Genomic DNA, 14,245 nt, shown 5'->3' with positions numbered 1-14,245 from the left:
ACAATAATCTTTTTTAGTTGTTTATTTGAATAACTCTTGTATAATTTGATATTCTTATTATTATGTCGGCATACTTCTTTTGTTGTGCTGCTGGGTCTACCTCTCTATCATGAATACTTGATAAATTGACTGTTCATATTTTCAGTTCTAGTTGCTAACTTTCACTGTTCACCTTGACTGTAGCAAAAAAAAAAAAAAAAACAGGGCAGAAGTTTAATTTAATTCAACCAAATTAGTCACTGGCCATCTTTGGATTGAATTCTGCTCTCCAACCTGCTGTGATTTCAAATCCTGTCATGCCACGAATCTTTACAAAATCTTGAGCCAGTTTTTTTTATTATTATTATTTATTTTTTTTTTTTTAGTCTGTTGTGAGACCACTCTACTAATTGGAGCCTGAAGTGACTTGGAAAGTACTTTGGTCTCTAAAGCAGAGTTCTCAGATTATCCAACCTTATTCCACCTACAGCACTAATGCATGATAGGTTTACAGCCACCTGTGGTTTAATAAAAAAACAAAAAAACTTGATAATATCTTAGATCTCATATCAGCATGAATGCGTGTTTTGATGTCAGCCAGTACTGAATACATTTTACATGCTAAATCCCAAATTCCCAGCTCATCTTTGTTCAATTAGCCTGCAAGTGGCTATCCAGTAACAGAATTAGATTTAGAATGGTTTAATTATGACAGAAGTTACTGAGACTACTATATTATGTTTGTCTTTTTTTTTTTATTTTGTGAATCCTACTCATGAAAAGGTGTATATTTTTATTTTATCTTTCTATCTTTGCACTGAAATCATTGATACACTATTATCCCACATGCAAGGGACAGAAGAATCAAGAAGTCATTCTCTGGTGAGTTACACTGCCAGTGTGCCCTGGAAAACATGCAAAGGAAGTACAGTGGTGCCTCGTACTTCGAACGTTCCAGAGTTCAAAATCTAAAAGAAAAGTTGTAGTATCGACAATTGAGATGAAAAAGAAATTATCATGAAACATGAAAGCGGTACACGTTTGATGGATCTGGTGATGATGTTTAAAATGGCAAAGTCAACAATAAGTAGCATGCTTAAGAATAAGGAAGCAATAAAAGCAGCAAATGTGGCTAAAGGTGTGACAACATTGACCTCCAGGAGATCACATGTTATTGAAGAGATGGAAAAACTCCTTTTAGTGTGGATAAATGAGAAGCGATTACATGGTGACGTTATTACTGAGAGTTTTATTTGTGAGAAAGCCAAACCTGTATAGTGAACTTAGAAGAAACGCATACCTGAGACCAGTACTGAAAATGGGGAGTTTAAAGGAAGTAGAGGCTGGTTCGATAAATTCAAAAAAAACGAACTGGGATCCATAGTGTTGTCATGCATGGAGAGGTTGCGAGTGCCGATGTAGAAGAAGCGGACAAATTTGTAGTACGTGGATAGTGAGGGATTTGTATCTCAACAGGTTTTTAATTGCAATGAAACAGTTCTTTTTTTGGAAGAAAATGCCCAAAAGGACGTATATCACAAAAGAAGAAAAGAAGGCACGGGGATATAAACCTATGAAAGATAGAATTACTTTTCTGCTTTGTGGTAATGCTAGTGGAGACTGTAAGATAAAGCCTTTGATAAAGCTTTCCATGCATTTTTAAAAAGAACAATGTCATAAAGAGCAAATTCGGTGTTATGTGGAGGACTGACACGAAAGCGTGGGTTACCAGAGAGTTTTTCAGTGAGTGGATTTATCAAGAATTTGCTCCCACTGTAAAAGCTTATCTTACTAAAAAAAATCTACCATTAAAAGCTCTTCTAGTGATGGACAATGCTCCTGCTCATCCCCGAAATTTAGAGGAGGATTTAGTATGAATTCAGTTTCATCAAGATAAAGTTTTTGCCGCCCAATACCACTTCTATCATACAACCCATGGATCAGCAAGAGATTTCAATCTTCAAAAAACTGTATATGTTTCAAAAGTGCTTTGAAATAACCAATTCCACAGAACTAACTCTTAAAGAATTTTGGAAAGAGCATTACACATTCTTCGTTGCTTAAGGATCGTCAGTAAGGCATGGAAAGAAGTTTCTATTAAAACAATGATTTCTGCTTGGAAAAAACTCTGGCCAGATTGTATTTCAGTCAGTGAAGTAGTAAGCTGTGAAGAAGGGTCTGTTGTAAATGAAATTGTGTCTTTGGGTAAAGCTATGGGATTAGAGGTGAGTGATGAGGATGTAGAGGAGTTAATAGATGATCATAAAACCGAACTCAGCACAGAAGAACTTCAACATCTTCACGATCAACAACAAAAAGAAGTGGAAAAAGAAATTTTTATGGAAGAGAAAGATGCCAAAGGATGCATTTCCAATGCTGACCTTCAAGAATTGTTCTCTGTTTGGGTTAGAATACAAGCTATTGTGGAAAAATGGCACCCTAATAAGACAGCAGTGACCAGGAATATCAACTTATTCGATGACAACGTGATGGGTTATTTTAAAAATACCAAAGAAAATTGTCAGCGCCAAAAAAACATTAGATAGATTCTTCTCCACAGAAAAAAGAGAACGTGAATCAGCGTTCTCAACTCCAGCTAAGAAGCAGAAAGAAGATGCTTAACAACAGGAGCATTATTTTCGTCTTTGTGATTTTTATACTAAAAAATATTCTTCACTGTTATTTTTATGTTGTAATAATTAACATTAAAAAACTTAAAATAGATAAAATTTTTAAAAAAATTATTGAAATTTTTGGATATGGGAACATATTATTTCGCTTTCCATTATTTCTGATGTAAAATCTTGATTCAGACTTCGAACAATTCATAATTCAAACGGGTTTCTGGATCGAATTAAATATGAACTACAAGGCACCACTGTATCTCAAAATCAGCCTGAGAGAGTCCGAAGCTTAGTAAGTCCATATGACTGTTGACACAAACATTTCTAAAGGATACAATTCTGGAGGTAAATGTAGGTATGATGTAGTGGTCATTTTCATGAAGTAGATGCACCGTCTTGGTTTCAGCATGTTTGGCAACTTTCTTACAATGGAGGGCAGTGAGTGATCACTGAACTCCTGCAACTTGTATGTGGAAAGCAAATAATTCCTCTGCTTCATATCCTCTCTCTTTACTATAAGATCAGGATTCCTTAATCTGATAATCCAGAAACTATGTTCTAGAGACCAACATGGAGCTTTTTTATAGCAACTTCAGGTCTCTAATGAGTATGGTGGTAATCTCATGCTAGGCAGTAAAAACTGTATAATTCCTAAAGACAGGCATACATGCCCACGGTAGGTTTCATACTCACAGCCTATTGCAGTGCAAGAATGCCATTCACTTGGTACACCAAGCTTGGCATCTTTAATTGTATGCTAACTTGCCTAGCTGATTTACCTGCTCTTTCATGTTGAAAAACCAAGTTTACAATAGGGAATACCCTGATATCACCATGTGAGACCATCTAAAGGTTCTTGTTGATATCTTAGATTGGATTGAAACCTGGGTCTTATCAACAGAATGGCAAGACTGCGATACAGAGGTATTATCCACTAACAGGATCAGAATCCTTTTCAGTCATCTGCATTCTGTATAACTATGCAGATCTCTCTCTTTCTCTCTGTAGTTTAGACTTCCCATTTGAATAGCTTCAACCCTTTGTAATTATATATATATATATATATATATATATTTTCAATAATTTTATTTATAAACTACTTATATGCAATGTTCACTGCTGATCATCAGACATCTTCTGAACTTCACATGAACTTCACAGAAAAATATTTTATTTCTTTTATTGTGTGAATGTGTAGACTGTATAAATTTTATATTTTCACCTAAAACTGTAATATGTTATAATTTCAGCTACAGTTAGAAGTAACTAATCTAGTGGCAGCTCATCGTACTGGAGGACAGGTTACAGCTGATTTTACTTCATTCCCAACACCATCCTTTACCAAGGTAAAATAAAATATATAAGAGAAATAGAAAAATTAATATTTCCTCCAGATGAGTAGAAAGTTTGAGGTTCATCTGGTTATCTTTGCACTCAGAGAAAGCAAAATATAAAATACATTTATATTTTGCTTTCTCTGAGTTAATCACACCTGTAATGTTATGATAAAACCCTGCATCAAAATACAAACTTATTTAATACTGACCATTTACAAAAAAAACTTACATTATAGCCAGCAAACTGTCTGGCTTTTTCAAGGCGTTTATGGAAAGACATAAGAACTATTAAATGCAAATTGAAAGGAACATAAAAAACGTTGTAAACCAACTGGTAGCTAAGGTTACACGTTCATGTGACAGAGAGGACTTATTGTTCTTGTTCATTATCCCGCATGCATGTTTGTTGTAAACGTGTAATGTGATTACTGGCTAGCTGTAGTTCAGATTGATTTAGAGAGAGGATCAGGTTTTTCCACGAACTGTTTAGGATTGCACCCTGATTTCTGTTGAGGTTTCCGCCGGTTATTAACCACTATTGTGGCTTCCTTGAATAAACGATGTCTGTAGTCATCATCCAGATATGGCATGGAGCTGTTTTGCCACTCTATCGTGTGGTTAGATGTACAGAAATGATGTGCTAAGCCGGAAGAGATACTTCTGTTGTGGTTTACATCACCAACATGTTCTTTTTGTCTGATTTCTAAGCTCCATGAAGTTTGTCCGATGTAGGCAAGACCACAGGAGCAAGGAATGTAATGTACTCCTTGATATTTGTAGAAAGGCACCTTATCTTTTGGGGATCCTAAAACTTGTCTGATGCTGGTGGTTGGTTTGAAGACCACTCTGATGTTGTAGGCTCTTAGTATTCTGGCTATTTGATAAGAAATTGACTTGATGAAAGGGATCACTGCAATAGAAATGTGCTGGGAGCATGATTCTTCTTGTCTGGGGTTGTCACCGTTTCATCCCTTTCATCAAGTCAATTTCTTAAGGATAATTTACTGACAGTTATTGATGTGAGGAAGAAATTTTCTGTTTTGGATTGCATCAAACTTGCTAAGTTGGAAAAGTGTTTCAAAATTGAAAGCATCAACTTAAATGCATGCTGGAAAGCTACTTGGTCGGAATGTGTGAAAAAGAAAAACTGTGTACTTTTGCATACAACTGAATATCCCAATATCATCAGATTAGCACAGTTGGTGGAGAAGGATTTGATTATTTATAAATGATCCAAATACTGAACGAGCTGAACAGTTTAAACGTGAACTGAAGTCATGTATAGTGTGATATGAAGAATTATACAAGGATCTAGTCAAAACAGGATTTCAATGATTAATTGCAGAGTTCATGGTTAAAAAAAAAAAAAAATCAACCTTCAGAATTATGGGAAATTAGTGTTAATTTAGTTCCTTTTACTGAAGAAAACGTTTTGCCATTACAGTATGAACAGGATGGCCAAAGTGTTTCAAGTGATGGAAGTGATTTAAGTCCAGTGTCACACACAAGAATGTGACTACTGCTAGAAAGTGACGGCAAATAAAATTTGACTAATAACCATATGCACGGGTTATTTGAACCTTTTCGAATTTCCGTTTTATTAGTGACACACCATTTTCTTTAAGAGATGCATATATATATATGTCTGTGTGTATTGTTTGAAAATAACTTATTATTCATATCGGGTTTTCACATCTGGAGCCATTCTATTTTTTCATATACATTGTATTCTTTTTTTGCATGGTTTTCATTTATACAATTTTTTCTGGAACCAATCTGCCATGCAAATGAAGAATTGGGTGTATTTAAAAAAGGGATTAGATACTAAATAAGTTCAATAACTTTGGGGGGGGGGATATGTACATAATTACTGTGATGCAATTTGTGGTGCACAGTGTGTCTTGGTTTCCAAGAAACTGAAACTTGCCTTTGGCTAATAACTGTCAACTTAAACAGTTGTTTGTTATTTATCAAAAAGTCCAGTATTATCAGATTTTACATTTCAATCCTATAAAAAGGCAGTTTTTTTTTTTTTTTTTTTTTTTTTTTACAAATTGTGATATGACATCCAGGAGTATGCAAAAAGGTCTTAGTCTTAAGGAGTACGTGATGAACCACGTTCTTTTTTTTTAGGTTACTGTTTTTTAACTTTTAGATTTTTGTCACCATATTATCATAGATAAGTGCTAGTGTATTGTATAATTAATTTTTCAATCACTTAAAAATCTAAAGGATATTTTAGACAGACTGAACCGATCACTGTTAGAGCTGCATCTGGTTTACATGGTTTTGTAGTATTTGCATTAAAAGTTTAAATTCAACTAGTTCAAACAATGTGTTTGGAACCCCTTCCCTCTTAAATTTCATTCATGCCAATAAACTTTTTTTATTTTGAAATTTTAAATTTTGTAATTTTTATTGCTGTATATATTTTAGATTCATATAGCTAAAATGTATTTAATAATTAAAAATTCTTCGCATTTTTGTAATATATGATAATGCAAATGCTAAAAAAAATAAATACCTTTATAATTATCTGGGTATGATTGAAATATAACTTTTCTCAAATTGTCTGAAAAGGGGGGTTTATGCTGGTGTTACTAAAATGTTAAAAGGGATATGCAAGTCCTGTAAGTTTGGGGAAAATCTTCTCTGAAGCTCTATCAGCTGCATCAACTGCACCATATCATTAAATTGACTTGACCTGCACATTCTTGAATGCCAAATAATATCAAATTTTGTCTGATATCTTAATTGTTCAATATGTTTATTGCCACTGATGTCCATCCCCTAATATTTATAACTGTTATATCTGTTGTTCTCTAGTCTCATCGTCATCAAATTCCTGCTATGTACCCTCAAGGGGTGTACAGGATATGATAGTACTACATGAAAGATTTACATCATTTCTAATTTTGTATCTATAATTTTCCTCCAAATCAGTCTGTTACTTGTCAAGACTCCAACATTATCAATCCACCTATATCTTGGTCTTCCTCTGGGTTGTTTCCCTGCCAACCTGGCAGGAAAACACTTGTTTTGCTGATCTTTCCTTGCAATTTTCTGTTTAAGTGGCAATACTACCTGAGATTAGCTCTGCTAACACATTCCTTGATGCTGACAATGTCAAGTTCTTTCCTAATATCCTCATTTTTAATATGATATTGCCATTGATGCCATCTGTTCACACCTCTAATCTTTCTCAGGACTCTCATATCTGCGGTCTCTAGTCTTTGGTCAAGTGTTTTACTTCTGACCCAGCTCTCAGATCCATAAGTTAAAACTGGTTTGAACACTGTCTTGTATACAGCTAATTTAGTGTTCCAACTAATTTCTCTCTTATTCCATATGAATTTATTCAGTTGACTTCCTACCATACCAGCTTTGTTGATTCTGTTGTCTGTTTCGATATAAGTAGCTGAAATGTTTTACTTGTTCCACACATTCCCTGTTCACAACACAGTTAACATTTTCAAAAATTCTACCTATTTTCATTTTCTTTGTCTTTTTGCAATCTTGAAACTTGTAGCAGATTTATTTAGAAGTATAACATCGTCAGCATAAAGCAAAGAGCTGACATTAACATCTCCAATACTGATATCATGTTTAATACCACTTTCCTTCATAATGTGATCCATATAGATAATGAATAACAGAGGGGATAATGTACATCCTTGTCTCACACCAGATTTAACATTAAACCATCTTCCTGTACTTCCTTCAATTCTAAGTGCTGACTTACAACTCAAATAAAGACTAAGTATTGCTTGATATAATGCCCCATTGACACCATTTAACTGTAGCGTATTGAATAGCTTCTCTCTTGGCACCTTGTCATATGCCTTTTCCAAATCGACAAAACTTAAATACAGATCTTTGTTATATTGCTATGCTTTCTCAACTATTTGTCGTAAAGTGAAGATCTGATCCTGACAGCCTCTATTTGGCCTGAATCCAGCTTGTTCTTCACCAAGCTTTTCTTCCACAATTCTTCTCAATTGTTTCTCAAGTATACATGAAAGCATAGATTGCATAGATCTTGCCAGGAACACTCAGTTGGGAAATACCTCTATAATTCTCACATTCAGTTTTATTTCCCTTTTTATATATGGGTACTATCAATCATCGGGAATTCGTCCCTCTGTCCAGGCTTTCTGGACTACGCAGTGCAGCCACTGTAAGACTTTTATACCACCATACTTCAGCATTTCTGATCGAGTATCATCTACTTTCGCTGCCTTTCCACATTTCAAGCCTTTGATGGCTTTTTCTACTTCAAGTATGGATATGTATTCCTGACTGTATGCCTGTTGAGTGTTTTTTTACCACTGTGCTATCACTACTTGTTTCATTTAGCAATTTATCAAAGTAATTACTCCATATTTCCAGGATATCTTTTTCTCCAGTTTTCATGTCACCTTTATCATCTCTAACTCCTTTTACAGCACTCTTTCCTCCATTTCTAAGCTTCTTCAACAACCTCCAGAATATCTTACCACCTTCTTGATATTTATTTTCTATGTTCTTGCCAAAGTCCTCCCATGACTTTTGTTTAGCTAGTTTTACACAGTATTTTGCTTTCTTACATTTGTCTCTGTATTCTCTAAGAGCAAAAGCTGGCTTATTTGCCAGGAACTTTTGATATGCTTTCTTCTTTTCCTTCACTGCCTCTTTAACTTCCTGTGTCCACCATAGAGTTCTGATTTTTCTATCCTTGCAGACAACCTCACCACATGCCTCTCTGACTGAATCAATCAGGGTTTTCTTCAGCACTTGCCACTGAATCTCTAAGGTTTGGTTCCTGTTCTCAAACTCTTTCATTTTTTCTTCAATAATCTTTGTGTATGTTAGTCTACAGTTCACATCTGAGAGCTGCTCAACTTTTATTCGCTTTAAAACTTTCTTACATGTTATTCTTTTCAATATGAAATTCAATTTTATCCTGCTCAAAACTAAATAGTGATCGCTTCCAATTTTGAATCCTCTGTACACTCTAGTGTCCTCCACCAGGGAGAAAACATCACTATCAACAATAACATAGTCAATGAGACTTTTCTTATTCCTTGCCTCTTCTCTGTATGTGAATTTTTGCACATTTGTATGTTGGAACATGGTGTTAGTAATAATCAGTCCATGTCCTGAGCAGAAATCCAACAGGTATTTGCCATTATTATTAGCTTTTCTCTTTTCTCCAAATTTTCCCAAAATATTTTGTATGTCTCACAATCATTTCCTACTCTGCTATTTAGATCCCCAACAAGGACCAACTTTTCCTTTTTCATTGTGTCAGTTGCTTTTTCTAAAGCATCAAAAAATTCCTCCCCTTCTATCTTAGTAGAACCTTCTGTGGGACCATAGGCACAAATAAATCTCATTGTCCTATTCCCCATTCTGATATTAGCTCACATCACTCTACTTGAGACTGCCTGCCATTCACGAAGATTAGCCTCGTATTTTGTGTTGAATACTATGGCTACTCCTTCTTTTCCTTGATTGTCATTTCCTGAATATAACATTTTGTATTTATTGCTCAGAAAGATCTCACCAGTTTTTGTCTTTTTTGTTTCAGTCACCCCTATTTTGTCGATCTGGTACTTATCTAATTCCTCAGCTAACTCCATTTCTTTGCCATTCAGGCTTCTTGTTGATAGTACCGATCTTTAACTCTGGTGATGTTGAGTTGGGGTGTGCTTTCAGATTTGTTCCAGTAGCTGACTTTTCGCCATCTGCCCTGGTTCCCTGGCAAAAACAACAGGGGCCTTTTTTAACCGGGCGATGCCCTAGCCGGCATGAAATTTTGTCATGTTGTACCATCATTTTCTATATTGGTTTAAGCCAATAAGAATACAATTTGGTCAGCTAAATCCCAAATTGCCAGCCCATTCTTGTACGTTCAGTATCCAGGTAGATACCCAACAGGGTGCACCACGAGAAGGTGAGGATTGGACATTAGATCAGAAGCCCTGGTCGGTTCTTCGCATTCCGTTAAAGGCTATGTGGAGGTCTCCTCTCAGTTATACAGCTTTGACCCATAAGCACCCCGTAGTCTTAGATCAGTTATTTCTAATGCAACTCTCAGATCCATACATTAAAATTGGTTTGATGCTCTTGGATTCTGTTAAATTTTTTCGCTAATTTCTCTCTCATTCCATATAAATTTATTCAACTGACTCCCCATCATATCAGCATTGCTTATTCAACTATCGACTATATTTCCATATTTAATTTGCTATCTTCACTAAAAATTATACCTAAATACTGAAGTATATTGTTTGGTCTATTGGTTCTCCATTGAGAACAGTGTTTTTCCTTGGATAACATTAACTGTGTGTTTATAAATTTTTGACTTTTTACTAATTTGGGATTGTTCATATTCTGTTTTAATTACAGATAATTACAATTTTTTTTTTTTTTTTTTTTCAAAATAAAGTAAAAGTGAATATATGCAATTATAATTGTTTTTGCACAGCCATCATCCCACTTTTGATGTGAGTGTAGTATTAAGGTCACGCCCAAGATGAAAATTAACTTAGAAGGCTTGAAATTGGTTGGTTGGAGATTAGATATAATAAAAATTAACTTTAGTATAAAATAATCAGAAATCAAAATAATATCAAAAATCATAATTGCTTGAACATTTTTGGAATTAAAATTTAAATAGAATCTAGAATTTTATTTAAATTGAATTCCTAATTTTTGTTATTTTCATCCACTTGACTGATAAAAATATTGCTTCTATAGTTGCTTTTGGCAAGGAAACATTGTCATATCCTGTTCTAATTATTAACCACGGCTGGTTATTAATTCTGTAAGTCCAAAATACTCTGTATGAAAGAAATTGTTGGGAAAATCGTGTTTGGTAATTTAATTTTATATCTTGACATTACATAAGTTTTTCGGCAGAAATTAGGATATATAACATGTCTGCCATCTTGAACTTTACAAATTCCAAGGATTTGCAGAGTTCTTAGCCTCTCTTATTCTTCAGTATATCCATTTATGCACAAATATTAAGTAAAATCTGGTTGTTAATGATGTCAAACTATATAAAGTACTAAATTATCTAGATAAACTCAGTGTTATTCAAGATGAACTTAAAAGTTCAGAAAAAATTAATGTATAGAAATATTATTCACATCAAATTTTAATTCCCAGTTTCTTTTATCCGTCTATAACCACCTTGTTATTAAAAGGTAGTTATAGATGGAAAATGAATACAATTTGAATGGGAAGTCTTTGGAAAAAGTTTAAGTTCAGGAATCATATTTGTAAAAGAATTAGACTCAATAAGTGACTAATCAATCCAATACTGAATTTTGGCTCTCAATCCAGACTCTTTTTTTTTTAATAGATGTTAAATAATTAAATATTCAGCACTTGCATGAGAAAATTGTATCATAGTATTAACAAGACCCAGCTAGTTACCATAATTTAATGAATTTCATTTCACTTTGTGGATTTAATTCTAGTCACCAGTTAGAGGAACTTTTTCTGTGCTTTTCTCTCCCCCCAGTTGATTCCAAAATTAGTTGATTTTTTCTGTGAGGATTTTCCCTTCCCTGAATGAAACAAATTTTTCTCACATTTCAGCAAAATTAGTAATAGAAAAACACAAGTACTTACAAATAAATTTAGTTAGGATTATGAATTATTGCCTCTAGCATTATAGGAATAAATTATGGTAAGAGCTGGCTGACAGCTTGTAGAAAAGAATGCTACCTACACTATTTTAAAAATATTTTTAAGTTACAGGATATATAATATATATGTGGCTGAATTCCATTGCACTTAGCTAAGCCATTTCCTATTATTAAGTAATATAATAAAAAAGAAAACAGTCATATCTAATATAAGGAGTTCATATTTTATTATTTTGCACCCTCCATTTGAGAAGATTTTGCAGTTGGTAAGAGCTTGTATACAGAAATGGGTTGACAGAGAATTTATACTTTTCAATGAATGGCATGAGTTTAGTAAAGGTTTATAAAATGTTGAGCAACTAGCTCACATTTTGTAAAATTACAATTGACTTAGACAAAGGGAATGGGCACACCATGATACTTTTGGATTTTGTAAAAGCTTTTTGACAAAAAAAGTATATGGGGGAGATGTTTATCTGCAAGATTTAAAATGAGCAGTAGTGTACCCCAAAGATCAGTTCTTAGTACATTGTTATTCATTCTCTACATTAAATGACATTTTGGAGGATTTGACAGAAATTATTCAATTGCTTACCAATGATGGACAGCCAGGGTAATCAGGAATACAATGACTAGTGTAATACTTGCATAATGATTTAAATAGGGTGGAATCACAAGCATGTGAAAATGGCTATTGGTTCAATGTTAGTAAATGTAAAGTTAATGCACTTTGGCACAATGAAATATCTAGTGGCATATTATATTGATGCGATTATGCTAGAAGAAACTGATCAACTAAAAATCATGGAGCTTTAGTAAGAAGTTGAAGCTGAGTGATGAAATGATACAAAGGAGTATTGGAGATGATATCAGGATTGTAGAATGTAAATGAAGGCATATTGCAAGTTTGCTGACTGCAAATACTAGCAAGCAGGAGAGGGGGAAGTTATATGATCGAGACTAAAATCTTCTGAATGCATCATATAGGATACTAGTAGATGGAATTTTTACTTTTATGGAGGATGGAGAGAAGACAAGAGACATTCATGAAAGTTAAGAATTAATGCAGTTAATAAAGAGATTAGAGCTAGATTTTTCTCTCATAGAGCAGTGTGTGTGTTGTTGGAATGGCTTGCCTTTGGAGATGGTAAGTGCAGCTAGTGTGAATGAATTCAAGAAATCGCGTCAGTTGGTGTGGCCTTCCTCAGTGAGTCTGACTTCATGAAGATCTGTAGTGGTAATAATAATAATAAATTGAACATCAGCAAAATAATCATGTGTAATGTTATTCAATTATAATTTAATTCATCCTATTATATTTTAGGTTCTGGAAGAAAGAAATGCCCAATTAGTAGGAAAAGTTATTGTACCCAAATGTTACACAGAGAATGCAGCCCATGGAAAAATAATCCCTCTCTTAATGGATTTTGATGGTCTACGATGCTTACATAGGAAACTAATTAGTTAAAACAGTTTTATGCTTTAAAAAAAAAAAAATACTTATTTATGTTTAGATAACAAAAATTGTGGTGCTTATTTATTGTTTTCTTGTATACACATATTGATATGTATAAAATTATCAAGTGTGTTACTATGCTACAAATGCTTTTTTGTATATTTTGTAATTGCTCTCAATTTTACATTGAAAATCAGTTTGTAACAAAAAAATTAATTGAAAGAAAATCAGAGGTATTGCTTCTTAATTGGTTTTATTTTTTTTTAATAATAAACTTCAATAACATAATTTTATTATTAAGAATGCTTAATTCTATAACGATGCACTGAAGAAATGTTTGTTTCTGTTGCCACAAAACCTTCACTGGTTTTGTGATTCTGTATACATTTTTTTCATTTAGATGAATTGAACAATCATATTGTGATAATGGTGGTCCAGATTTCTACTCTTCCACTCAGTTAATTTTTTTAATATAGCAAAATGTACATACTTCGAAACCAAATTTTGGTGTAATAACATTCATGTAATATTTAATATTTTTATACGTTTTTTTTAGTTATAAAACTTATATCTTTCATTATTTTGTACCTAACTCATTTTAAAGTTTTACAATTACAAAAGAACAGTTATATTTATTACTAATAATACTTTATATTATTTAAAGCTGAGAGGAAGAGTGGGATATTTAATTAAAACTCAAAAATTAGTTCTGTACTGCTGTATATTTTTTCAAGCATAACCCAGTGAAAGAAAGTCAAATAAATTCCAGTCAGAATAACATGCATCTTGATTGATTCATTTTCTTAATGTTATCTATGTAGGTTATTATTACTGTTTTTGGTGACAGAACAAACAACCCTGTAATATTCTAAAATTAACATGTCACTTGCATTTGTGATTCTGCTTATTCTCACTGCTTGTTTAGTTTTTGCAGTTTTAAACAGAAATAGAACTAACAAACTATAAACACAGTCATCTCAAATATTACAATTTATTGTTTATGTGAATGAATGATGAAAATATATATTTGCGTGTGTATGTGTTCTGCACCTAAAAGAACATAGGTTAGGCTCATGTCCACAAGTATTATCTAAATATTTCTGATTCCTTTCCAATATATTTATCTACTTTAAAGCAATCCTAGTTTCACCCAAACTTATAAAATATTACTCTTACTTATCTTTCTCTCTTAAATAAGACAAGAGAATT

The 14,245-nt window shown here is 33.3% G+C and overlaps 1 protein-coding gene across 1 annotated transcript in view; it reads left to right on the top strand.

The window, feature by feature from the left end:
* The window catches only part of LOC150092464 (dynactin subunit 1-like), a 334,669-nt gene extending 320,853 nt beyond the window's left edge, over window positions 1-13,816 (top strand). The window contains exons 31-32 of the mRNA XM_090414876.1: window positions 3,854-3,949; window positions 12,905-13,816. Coding sequence (XP_090271002.1) covers window positions 3,854-3,949; window positions 12,905-13,048 — 240 coding nt within the window. The 3' untranslated portion in view covers window positions 13,049-13,816. The remainder of the gene's footprint in view (window positions 1-3,853; window positions 3,950-12,904) is intronic.
* Window positions 13,817-14,245: the final 429 nt, after the last annotated feature.

The sequence above is a fragment of the Typopeltis vanoorti genome, chromosome 26 (assembly GCF_054136105.1).
Source record: "Typopeltis vanoorti isolate ZY-2024b chromosome 26, IOZ_Tvanoo_1.0, whole genome shotgun sequence".
In the NCBI taxonomy this organism is placed as follows: Eukaryota; Metazoa; Arthropoda; class Arachnida; order Uropygi; family Thelyphonidae; genus Typopeltis; species Typopeltis vanoorti.
This window is presented reverse-complemented; position numbering and strand designations above follow the sequence as displayed.